This window comes from Lynx canadensis, chromosome A1 (assembly GCF_007474595.2).
Source record: "Lynx canadensis isolate LIC74 chromosome A1, mLynCan4.pri.v2, whole genome shotgun sequence".
In the NCBI taxonomy this organism is placed as follows: domain Eukaryota; kingdom Metazoa; phylum Chordata; class Mammalia; order Carnivora; family Felidae; genus Lynx; species Lynx canadensis.
The window spans coordinates 67130718-67143144 of NC_044303.2; the positions used below are offsets into that span (position 1 = coordinate 67130718).

Below are 12427 nucleotides of genomic sequence, written 5' to 3' on the forward strand. Positions count from 1 at the left end.
CTTCCTAACCTACGGGATAATTAGCACAAACCAGCAAACTGCACTTCTAAATGTGCCATCAACAAAAATGATGAAGGAAAAGAACCTGGCAGCCAAGCACCACGTTACCGAGTCCCATTCTTCAATTCAGAAAACTGTCCAGCATCCTCCTTATTCCACCAACAACGTCTTATCACCTACAAGTAGCAAGGGGAAATCTGCCATCTATTTCTTAACCCCCTAAAGCCTGTTCTCCACTCACCGCCCCGCCCCCGACGCAGTAAGCACCGTCTGCATCTTCCCCCTTGTTCCCCGAAAATGTCTCTAAAACGGATCGTCGGTGGAGGGAAGGGAGGAGAAAGACGGCCGCCAGAGCAGAAGCAGCAGAGTCTACCGAGGCGTCCAGGCTTTCCCGAGCCCTCTTCCCCAAACCCCACGCGGTTCTTAGCAGAAGTGACCGGAGCAGGCAAACTCACAGTTCAAACAAGTGCCTGCCCACTTCTGCATCCACGGCGCTGAGAGGATCGTCCAGGAGGTAGACGTCTGCGTCCTGGTACACTGCTCTAGAAACATAAAGCGCCGTCAGCCGGGAGAACGCCCCACACCCCTAACCCCACCCCCTCCTCTCCAAGGCCCGACGGCGTTCAGCAACAACTGGGGTCGCGTTCACGCGGAGAGCCGCCGTAATAACGCGAGATTCGTGCTTCCCACTGCGCCCCACCCCCACCCCGCGCAGCCGCAGGTGGTTTCGGGTGAGGCGCCCTGGGAGCCGCACACAGCGCAGGCGCGGGAGGGCAACCGAACCGCGATTACCTCGCGAGGTTGACCCGGGCCTTCTGCCCCCCGCTCAGTGTGGCTCCCCGATCGCCTATCACGGTCAGATCTCCGTCCTCCAAAAGCTGCAAATCCTGCACGGAGACACAAAGAAGAAGAAAACGATGTAAAATATATCCTCCTGTCGTCCTAGACTTTCAGCACCGGTTCTTCATACGCGTATGGGATCAACTACAATAGATGATATTTCAAAGAGACAGAATTGTAACCCTGAACCTTTCCAACAAACTCAGGGGTTTTTGTTTTCATTCAGCAGCTTTTCCCCACAGTATTTATGCATTTCACCATTTTAACAGATGTTTTATTGAACATCGACTGTATGTCTGGCATTGTTCTGGGCACAATGAATTTGGTTGTAGGAAGACAGTCCCTTGAGTTTCCGTGGAGGGAGACTGACAATATGAAAAATTAGCATGAGTGCAAGTCCTAAGAAGAAAAAGGAAGGCGGCTCAGGGGGAGAGGGGCAGGGGAAGTGCATCCTACACGGGGGTCAGGAAGGTCTCTGATCAGAGGGGCTTTCACAGATAAGTGCACCTGCAGAAACTGAAAAGCAGTCCATGTGCAGGAACAAGCAAGCGCAAAGGCCATGGGGCAGATGGGTGCTCAAGGTGTTGGAGGACTAGCAGGCAGGCCAGCAGAGCTAGACAGAGTGAGAAAAGAATGGGGAGAGCAAGGGCAGAGGTAAGGGGGCGGGGGGCATGTTTCACTCCCAGTGAAATGGGGAGGAGGACATGACCTGGCTTAGGTTTTTGAGAAATCCCTCTTGCCTCTCTGTGGAAAAGAGATGGTATGGGCATCCGGTGAAGGCAGGGCACACATCAGGAGGGTTCTGCAAGAACGTAGGTGAGAGCAGGCTGTGGCTGGAACCAGAGTGAGAACAGCAGAAATGGAGAGCAGTGGTCAGGTTCCGGGCAAATTTCAAAGGTCGAGCCTGTAACACCTGTTGATGAAGGGGTGGGGTCGTGGTGGCAGAAGAGGAGCGATGTATCGTCCTCCACGTGAGAAAGGGGAAGAACTGCCTCACCGGCTACTGAGCTGGGCAAGACAGCAGATGCAACTTGAGATCGTGGTTATGGGCAAGCCAAGATGCCTACAGAGGACATCAGGTTGCAGCTGGACGTGGAAGTCTGGAGGTCTGTGCCAAGGGCTACTTGTGCAAGCTGGTGGCACACACATGACTTGGAAAGCCATGGGACTTCCTTTATCAAAGAACAAGTGTGGGTTTTTTTTTTAATTTGTTTAATGTTTACTTATTTTTGAGAGAGAGTATGAACAGGGGAGGGGCAGAGAAAGAGGGAGACACAGAATCTGAAGAAAGCTCCAGGCTCTGAGCTGTCAGCACAGAACCTGACACAGGGCTCAGACTCACGAACCACAGATCATGACCTGAGCCAAAGTCGGACACTTAGTTGACTGAGCCACCCAGGCGCCCCTAAAAGAACAAGTGTGTCTTAACCAGCCAGTTTGCTGATCTTGACCTCAGCCTCCCAACCCTCAGAGAAGGTTAACACCTGACCCTTGTCTTCTACTTAAGTTTATTGATTGATTGATTGATTTAGAGAGAGAGAGAGAGAGAGAGAGACCATAAGCAGGGGAAGGACAGATATAGAAGGAGAGAGAATCCCAAGCAGGCTTCCCGCTGTCAGCACAGAGCCCAGTGCAGGGCTTGAACCCGTGAACCATGAGATCATAACCTGAGCTGAAGTTGGGACACTTAAACAACTGAACCACCCAGGCACCCCGTCACATTTTTTTTAGGTTTATTCGCTTTAAAAATGCTGACAGCACAGAGCCTGACGCGGGGCTCAGTCTCACAAACTGTGAGATCATGACCTGAGCCGAAACCAAGAGTCGGACACTTAACCGAATGAGCCACCCAGGCGGCCCCCTTGTCTTCACATTTAAGGCATGGTGATAGAGTGACTCACGAGATCTGTACAAGAAACGAGAAGAGTAGTCTGGAAAGGAAAAACAAAAGGGAAGTGTTCAAGAGACACCAAGGTGATCAGCTGAATTAAGTAGATGCTTGTTCCACACAAGCCAGGTGGAACTCAAAGCTAAGAAGAAGCTTCATGCTTTCATGTGAAGATCTGGGAATCTATCAAGTTATATATGAATATTATTTAAGAAATAAACTCAAAATGGATAAAGGACCTGAACATGAGACAGGAAACCATCAAAACCCTAGAGGAGAAAGCAAAGGAAAACCTCTTTGACTTCAGCCGCAGCAATTTCTTACTCGACACATCTCCTAAGGCAAGGGAGTTAAAAGCAAAAATGAACTATTGGGACCTCATCAAGATAAAAAGCTTCTGCCCTGCAAAGGAAATAATTAACAAAACTAAAAGGCAGACAGAATGGGAAAAGATATTTGCAAATGACATATCGGACAAAGGGCTAGTATCCAAAATCTATAAAGATCACCAAACTCTACACCCAAAAAACAAATAATCCAGTGAAGAAATGGGCAGAAAACATGAATAGACGCTTCTCTAAAGAAGACATACAGATGGCCAACAGGCACATGAAAAGATGCTCAACGTCACTCCTCATCAAGGAAATACAAATCAAAACCACACTCAGATATCACCTCACACCAGTCAGAGTGGCTAAAATGAACAAATCAGGAGACTACAGATGCTGGCGAGGATGTGGAGAAAGGGGAACCCTCTGGCACTGTTGGTGGGAATGCCAACTGGTGCAGCCTCTCTGGAAAACAGTGTGGAGGTTCCTCAACAAATTAAAAATAGATCTACCCTACAACCCAGCAATAGCACCATTGGGAATTTGCCCAAGGGATACAGCAGTGCTGAAGCATAGGGGCATATGTACCCCAATGTTTATAGCAGCGCTTTCAACAATAGCCAAATTATGGAAAGAGCCTAAATGTCCATCAACTGATGAATGGATAAAGAGGTTGTGGTTTATATACATAATGGAATACTACTTGGCAATGAGAAAGAATGAAATCCGGCCATTTGCAGCAACATGGAAGGAACTGGAAGGTATTATGCTAAGTGAAATAAGTCAGAGAAAGACACATGTTTTCACTCATAGGTGGATCTTGAGAAACTTAACAGAAGACCATGAGGGAGGGGAAAGGGGGAAAAAAAGTTACAAAGAGGGAGGGAGGCAAACCATAAGAGACTCTTGGATACTGAGAACAAACTGAGGGTTGATGGGGGTTGGGAAAGAGGGGAAGGTGGGTGATGGGCACTGAGGAGGGCACTGTTGGGAATGAGCACTGGATGTTGTATGGAAACCAATTTGTCAATAAATTATATTAAAAAAAAAAAAAGAAAGAAAGAAATGAACCAATCATAGTACCTGGAGAAAAAAAAGGGAGTAGTAAGAACATCCCCTAAAGGACAAGGTAACAGGTTTAACTATTTAGATGGCTTGTAATTGTCACTAAACAGGTCCTAGCATCGACAAGCAGAGTGTGGGGGAGTTTGCTGGTTACCTACCACACCTCTCAAGCATAGACTTAGGATACACAGCAACACTTTCTACGGATAAACCCTCATCTCTTCGTCTCTAACTTTGGCAAATCTGGGAGAAAGCAAGTGGCATGCTGGAATGTCCATGACAAGCATGTCCACTGATCTCCCTAAGCCTCTTTTTCCTCTTCTACAAGATGTGCTGGAGAGACAAGAATGGCTAAGCTCAAGGATGCCGTGACAATCAAAACCGTGGACAAACACCTTCTATACGTAGGAAAAGGACACAAATCATCATGACCTGCTATTCATGGCTGATACAGATTTTCTGATCAAACCAACAGTGGGACCCCTCAGGGTGAATCACAACATGCCAAGCACACCACCAAAAGGAGAAGGGAGAGAGAGCACCCCATCCTAACCCGTTCCCTGACAGCATACAAAGACTCCCAGAATTCCCTGCATGCTCAGAGCCTAAGTGGATTACAGTAAATGAAAGGCAGCAACTGGTCAATCATGAAAATCCACTATTTCACATGGAGTTTTTTTTGCTGAGCTCAGAAGTCAACACCATCGCTTGCTTTTGGCTTTCCATTAAAAACAATGGGCCATTTTGAGATAGGCTCCCAGCCTCCACCCACCCACACGGTTTACTTGGCCTCCAAGTCACTGTTGACAGTCCTGGCAAAGTGTTCTTAGGTTTTTATGCCTTGATTTTATATTGCTTTGTTTTCCTTCTAAAATAGCACCAGACTGTGGCAGAGCAATCTTAGCCATTTTCTAGAGAAGGCACTTAAAATCCACCCTTTCACTTAGCACAGTTAGGGAATACAGAACAGACGCTCTCTGAGCCCAGTAGTAAGATTTTTGAGTGTGTTGTTGACTCTGCAAACTATGGACAAGCATCAGATGGGGGGGATGGGGGAGGGGAGTGGGGACAACATTTCAAAGAATATGAAGTGAAATCTGAGTCAGGCTAATTTTCGAACCATAATTTTTCCGTTTCAGTTAAAGGAGAAAAGCCTGAGTTGAGCATAATATTTCAAATTCTCCCAATCTCCCAGTGAGAAGAAGATATTCTAATGTTAGTTACATCACAGTGACATTTAACCAACTCTTTCCTCTGTAATGGTTTTCACTAAAAAGCACACATACAAGACCAGAGGAAAGCCAAGAAACAGCGATGCTGGGTTGATGCCACCAGGCCCAAAACCTGTGTCGAGTGCCCTCTGGCAATGGTGGAGACTTCAGTAGAAATACCACTGAGCAGACTGTTGACAGTCTAGGAGAGCCAGACTTGAGGCCTGGGGGGCAAAGGAGGGCTGGATCCCGAGTCAAACAGCCTGAGTTCCGAGGCTTTGTTCCTAACATTTCTCCCATGATTGGCCCTCCTATCATGGCCTGTCGGCTCCCCAACCATCCTCGAGCTTCCTGAATTAGAACTCACCCTTTTTCTACTACACTCCCAAGACCTTGATTTCTCAGGAAGGGCCCACCATATTCTGCTTCATAATTTGTACATGCATGCACGGTTTATCTCCCCAGCTCCTAGAGGGTAAGATTTATGCACCAAGCCTGGTGCCCAGTTGTCTGACAGTGATTATCTCTAATCCTCACAAGCTGCAAAGAATTAGCCCCACTTCACAGATGGGGAAACTGAGATGAGGTTACATAACAGTCTGAGGACTGCCAGCTGTTAAATGGAATGGATGGAATCTGAATGAAGTTTGTCTCTATTCATAGCCTTTTACTCTTCCTTCCTCATCAAGCTGCCCCAAGTGGTTACTGGAAAATATATTTAAAAGTATATTTAAGGGCACCTGGGTGGCTCAGTTGGTTAAGCGTCTGACTTCGGCTCAGGTCATGATCTCACAGTTCATGAGTTCGAGCCCCTCGTCGGGCTCTGTGCTGACAGCTCCAAGCCTCCTTTGGACTCTCTCTCTCTCTCTCTCTCTGCCTCTTCCCTCCTTGTGCTCTTTATCTCTCAAAAATAAACAGACATTTTTTAAAGTATATTTAAAATAAAAAGTATACTTATAATATCAAAATTAAGACTTGAAGACTTCTCTATACACACACGATTATCGATAAACTTAGTCTCCGTATTTTGATTAGCCTTATAGATCCCTTTTGTACTTATTTATTTCCTATGTCATATGTAAAAGCTATCTCAAGTGAGAGATGAAAAACTAAAGATAAAACAATAATCATTTTACAACCGTCAATGTTATCAGAAAAGAAAATGTCCAAGCTGGCAGAAATGTAGTAAATAGAAGAAACTGTAAGCCTGTAAGCACCCCAGAGAGGCTTATAAATTCGAGTGACCTATGTGAGAAAATACTAAACTTGAATTTATCAATATTACACCTTCAAGTATGTATTACCCAAAAATGCTAAAAAGTCTTCCAACGTAAAATATCCAGACAAATGTCATGTGATACATTGCTTATCTTCTGTTAGACACTATCTTTGTTGGTGGTTTATGTAACGTACTACGTTAGAGCACCTATAACAAATATCACCTCAAATAATGGAAGTTATATACTCAAATACCTTCTTTTCTAACATGTCACATTTCATAGAGGTGATTCTACACAAAACTGGCTGCTCTTTTATTAATTAAGAGGCAGCATCTCTTCAACACTATTCTAGCATTTATAGAATGCTTGTTACGTCCCTAGCAATCAGGTGCTTTAAGAAAGTTATTGCATTTCGTCCTAAAAAATACCACATGAGGTTGATCATCTCCATTTCATAGACGAAGAAACTCAAGCTTTGTAACCCGAATCACAGAGCTGGTAAATAGACTGAGACTCAATCCACAACTGTCTGCCTCCAGGGCCTTGGACTTAACCAGCTGTTCCCTAAACTATACTCTGTAACTTGCTACAGTGTCGTTCTGAGTATGTCATCAGTCTAAATGGATGTTGCTAAATGTGATTACTTCATATCCTCCTATTTTATTTCAGAAATATTATCTGCTCAACGACTTAAGTAAACTTCAATTAGATCTAGTGTAACACATCTAGTTGTTAGTAATATACACATAAGAAATGTTGCCCTTTTTTGTTTTGTTTTCCCTCCAGATTTAGGGGAGGCTGTAAGGAGAAATCACTATTATATTTATATGTATATACGAATTTAGAGAAAAGGACTATAATTGTAACAATAGCTACCATTTTTCAAAAACCCGGCATGTCTGCTTAGTCTCGACAGAAGTCCCATATGCCCACCATTTAATAAGGAAATGGACTAACATCCCAAGTTAATTCTCGAGACTGTCTCTCTCCAAAGGCCAAGGCCTTTCTACTACACATGCAGTCTTTGTATCTACGGGCAACATAATTCCAGGACGCCACAACTCTCTGTAGCCATCTTATGCCCATCCGTTGACACATGGGTTCCAAGAGGAGAAAAGCAAAAGATCTCGTAACTCATCAGGTGGTTCTGTGGTTTCCTAAAGCCATTACCAATCACTAAACAGAGTCATAGATGGCATTTCAGAACTGCAGCCAAACTTCTTAGAAATCTTCAGACCCACTGTCGTCACTTGGAGCAGACGGGAGACGCCCAGACAGGTAACAGGATGTGTCTGAAGTGACAAGGCTGGGGCCAGGACTCCACCCTTCACTACATCTCCACGCCGGGCCTCCTTTTCTGTCCAGGAGGGAAGGAGCACAAGGGGCCCTGACCCCACATGCCGTGTCACTCAGAATAGGTAACCGTCCGTGTTTATCAACATGGAACCATGAATACAAGAATCGCAGCACAGCCCGCCTTGCAGGGGCCCTTCCCGCCAGAGTCCACGTGCCCCAGAGGTGGCCCACACAATGGTCCAGTCGTCCCATGTGGCGGTGGCAAAGGCATCAGTCCCTGGGGAAAACGCTGAATGGCAGCCACTGTCCCAACACGTGCTTTTCTCCAGGGATGGTCAAATGTGGGGAGTAGAAAGGCAGGGCTGAGCTATCACCAGAAAAGCAAGGCCGTGCAAAGAAACAGGCAAACACTGGCCTGGCTCTTCGGAATCTGCTCTGGGCATCAGGAGTTAGGCTTGAGGAAGGTGAAAAGAAAATGCCTGTGTTCTGTTCATTGCATACTCCACACCCCACCTTCTTCAATTGTCCCATTTAAAAAAATATATCACATAATTTACTCATTATTATAATAAGTGACATCTATTTGGGCTAAAAATAAGTTTAATGCCCCTGTTTTCAGGAATGCTCTCCCAGCCTCTGTGGCAACGGAATATAATTTCTCGTGTTAGGGGCCAAGAGTTAAACATAGCATTTACAACTGGCTCAGTGTTGAAGGAGGCAAGTTAAGGCAAAAACTTTTCCTTTTCTATCTTATGTGAAAACGCTGTTCCTGATTGGAGCACATACATATCTGTCTGAATCTTCTTGGCCACACAGAATTTCAGTACTTTTCTATTACTCTTAAAAATTCTTCTTCCTGGACACTCATAGCACCTCTATTTAAATCATTTAAAGGGTAGTTACATTGGGCACCTAGGTGGCTCAATCGGTTAAATATCTGACTTCGTTCAGCTCAGGTCATGATCTCATGGTTCCTGAGTTCGAGACCCACACTGGGTGAGCATGAACTCTGCTTTGGGTGAGCCAGAGCCCAGGTGAGCCCCGCTCCTCTTTCCCTCTCCCTCTCTCTGCCCTTTGATAACTTGCACGTGCATTCTCTCTCTCTCTCTCTCTCTGTCTCTCTCTAAATAAATAAATAAATAAATAAATAAATAAATAAAATATATAAAATATAAATTAAATTAAATAGTAGTTATGTCGAACAAGGTTACCTAGTAGTTTATGAGCTGAAAAGGCAGTGGTGTAAATATGAGAAGGAAAACTTCAGCTCCTGGTACCCAGTTAGGGTTGTAATCTTCACACGTGCACAACATCAAGGTACGTGGACCACACGGTGGCCTCTTCGGCCCCTCGCTCCCGGCAGTCATCGCGTTGAGGAGACTCACCCTCGTGGTATCACATGCCACGTCCACAAGTACTTGATGACCGTCTGCCTAAGAACTTCTCCAGTTATATCTGAATTAACTGTTGCTACTCTGTGTACATGCCTGTTGTATGCTCAAAGTTGACATCCTCGAATCCAGCTCTGGATGTTAACTGCTGCATCATCCCCATTTTTCTAAATGCTCCACAACACCGTTCCTGGAGCGGAGCTGACGTCCTACCCTCGCCCACCAGGCTTGCAGGTGGGCTACTGGGGCCACTGCCTCTCGGCGTCTGGCTTCTCACCGGTGTCAGTACTGGCCTCCGCCTCAATTACCCAACTTTAAAAATCGCTCTTCCTTATAAACTCCCTCTGCTGGGAGGTGTCATGGCCCCGTGAAGCATGGAATCTGGGGTCATGAAAAATCTGAACTTGAAGCATGGAATCTGGGGTCATGAAAAATCTGAACTTGAAGCATGGAATCTGGGGTCATGAAAAATCTGAACTTGAGCTGCAGATGTTTACGTGAATTGTTTCATCTCTATAAGCCTCAGTTCTAGCAACTATAAAATGAGGGTGGTGCATGCCATCAAAAGCACTGGTAAAAGATTAAAAACTGGTACGTGTGTGTGCGTGGGTGGGTGGGTGGGCGGATGGGTGTGTGTGTGCGCATGCACGACAGGCAAAAAAGTGATTAGCACGTGGACTCCAAATAAATGGCAGTTACCACCACTGCTTTCTCCCTCTCCTTACACAGTATACACCATTGAACAAAAATCTCGCTCACCACTGCTAACCTGATGTCATTTCTGAAAACACATAATCTCTCATTAACAATGACCCAGGGGAAAGAAATAGAAGCCCATTAAACAAGCAATTATGTTTTGTCCACATCATAAAATGCTACTCGCCTGATAAAATCTATCATGTTCAAGCCATTGTTCAAGCAAAATTACTATTTCCTCACTACACTGGCTGGGAGCCTTCAATTCCATACCTTTAAAAGTCTGTCCTGGCCTTTTCCACACAGTATAAAAGAACAGTCGGATGTCCAGCCTGCATCGAGCAGACCCCAGGGAGAGCCCTTTATCGCCATTATCCACTGATTTTTATAACCCAAAGGGAGTCACATAATATTTATCACTATGGACCGTTTTGTTTTCCTTTTTGCTAAATTATACTGTCCTATCAAGTAAGTTCAGTTTTTATCATTCATTCATCAATTTTATTTAAATCCCAAGTACAGTTCAACATTTCATCTCGTCATTTTCTGCAAAAACAATGATGTAGTATTCAAAATAAATTTGAAAACATTTCCTTTTCTTAAAATAATAAATCGCAAGTTAAAAATCAAGTGGAGAGGAAACCGAGAGACTGAAAGGGACCCCAGATATAAATCAGCCAAGAGCAAAGTACAGACCTTACGTGGGGTCTGACTCAAACCAATGGCTGACCAGATTTCCTGCTGAGATAATTAACGAAATGTACACGTGGACTAGGACAGTGATGATATTAAGGACCTGTGGTCACTTTTCAAGGGTGAACACATGGTTTCTTTTCAGAGGACTTCTTATCTTTTAGAGATAATGAAGGAAACACGTGCAGACAAACTACAGGAGGGCTACGTTCTGCACCAGAATAATTCGGGGTGTGGGTGAGGCTGGCAGAGGGCAGGGGGAATGGTCAGCCTTACTCCTCCTCCCCCAGCAGAGCATGGTTAAAGCTGGGGGATGGGTACATGAGGGCTCTTTACGCTACTCTTTTTTTTTTTATAACTGTCCATTTAAAAAGTGCAAAGTGAATAAAACTTCACAAGAGAAGCATCCTGTGATCCTCATGACATCAGGATTAAAACAGCAGTGCCTCTGTGCAGTTACATGTGGTGTGTCTGCCCACAAGACCAGCTTGAAGTATTCGATAATGTCCAAAGAGCTTTCAAAAAAAAAAAAAAAGGAACTCAACCTTGTCATTTCAATCAACACTATTATTACTTGAAATTCAAACGTGTGTAACTCAAAAGTCCTTACCTTTCTCAAAGCGCAAGCCTTTATGACTTTCTCGTATCGTTCCTTTTCATACTTCTTCCCAAATAAAATATTACTCCTCACAGTTCCTGCAAACACCCAGGGCTGCTGAGAAACATAGGCGATTCTTCCGTGCACGCTGACCAGCCCCTGGCTCCGGGGCAGCTCCCCCAGCAGGGCACTTAACAGCGACGACTGAAACAGATTGGAAACAAGCAAGTGTGTGCCAGCAGCACTGGGCACAGACAAGCCGCTGCTATTCCCAATCCCGCCTCCCCCAGCCCCGGGGTCTGATACACATCAGAGCGCTTCCACTTAAAACAGACTCAAGTACAGCCCTGGAAGGTGCAATAAAAAATGTGAATGCTCAGAGGGCACCTGGGTGGCCCAGTCAGTTAAGCGGCTGACTCCGGCTCAGGTCATGATCTCACAGTCCGTGAGTTCGAGTCCCGCGTCAGGCTCACTGCTGTCAGCCTGTCAGCGCAGAGCCCGCAGGGTATCCTCTGTTCCCCTCTCCCAAAAATAAATACGTATTTTTTACAAATTTAAAATCAAATTTGAATGCTAACAAAACAGAGGATACCAGCCTGCTCTGCCCGAGCGCGTTTCCCCCCAAATGAAATGCTGTGCTCAAAGACAGACTGCTGGCCATTCCCAACAGGGGAGGCTGGCATAATACACACTTCCTCTGTCTGAGGTTTGCAGGTGGTCCTGCATCCGGCTATCCTCATTTCTGAAAAGCTGTGTGTAAATAATCTATCCAATGCATCAGGAAAGATTAAAGGGACTCTGAAGGGGGTCAGGTTACCAAAAAGCAAAAACCCATCAAATGACGGCTCGATCATTTATTCATCCTACACGTAGCATTCCCTATTCTATTGTTTCAGATGCACAGAGCTAAGTGCACACACACACACCTCCTTCAAGTCTTTCACGACATACGGACGTGGTGGCTCTGTGCCTACCACTAACAGAATGCTCAGAACTGAGCCGAAATCATCCTTTCGCGTACCTGTCTTGCCCCAGGACCTGGGTGTTTCTAGAGGGCAATCAGCCCGAGCCTTCTTACATCCGTGTCTTTTGCTCTTAGCACAGTGCCATGCACGTGGCCATACGTTCACCACTGTGCGCGGACGTGACTTGGGTAAGCCACATAAGGAAATGTTTAAAGCTTCCCAGAAGAGCCTTTTA

At 45.4% G+C, this 12427-nt stretch overlaps 1 protein-coding gene across 3 annotated transcripts in view; it reads right to left on the reverse strand.

Annotated features, from left to right (window-relative positions):
• ABCC4 (ATP binding cassette subfamily C member 4) overlaps positions 1 to 12427 on the reverse strand; it is a 263778-nt gene that overhangs the window by 149062 nt on the left and 102289 nt on the right. For all 3 annotated transcript variants that reach the window (XM_030312762.1, XM_030312755.1, XM_030312770.1), the window contains 3 exons: positions 11240 to 11431; positions 793 to 887; positions 456 to 542 (listed from right to left, as the gene is read on the reverse strand). In XM_030312762.1, the coding sequence (XP_030168622.1) occupies positions 456 to 542; positions 793 to 887; positions 11240 to 11431 (374 nt within the window). The remainder of the gene's footprint in view (positions 1 to 455; positions 543 to 792; positions 888 to 11239; positions 11432 to 12427) is intronic.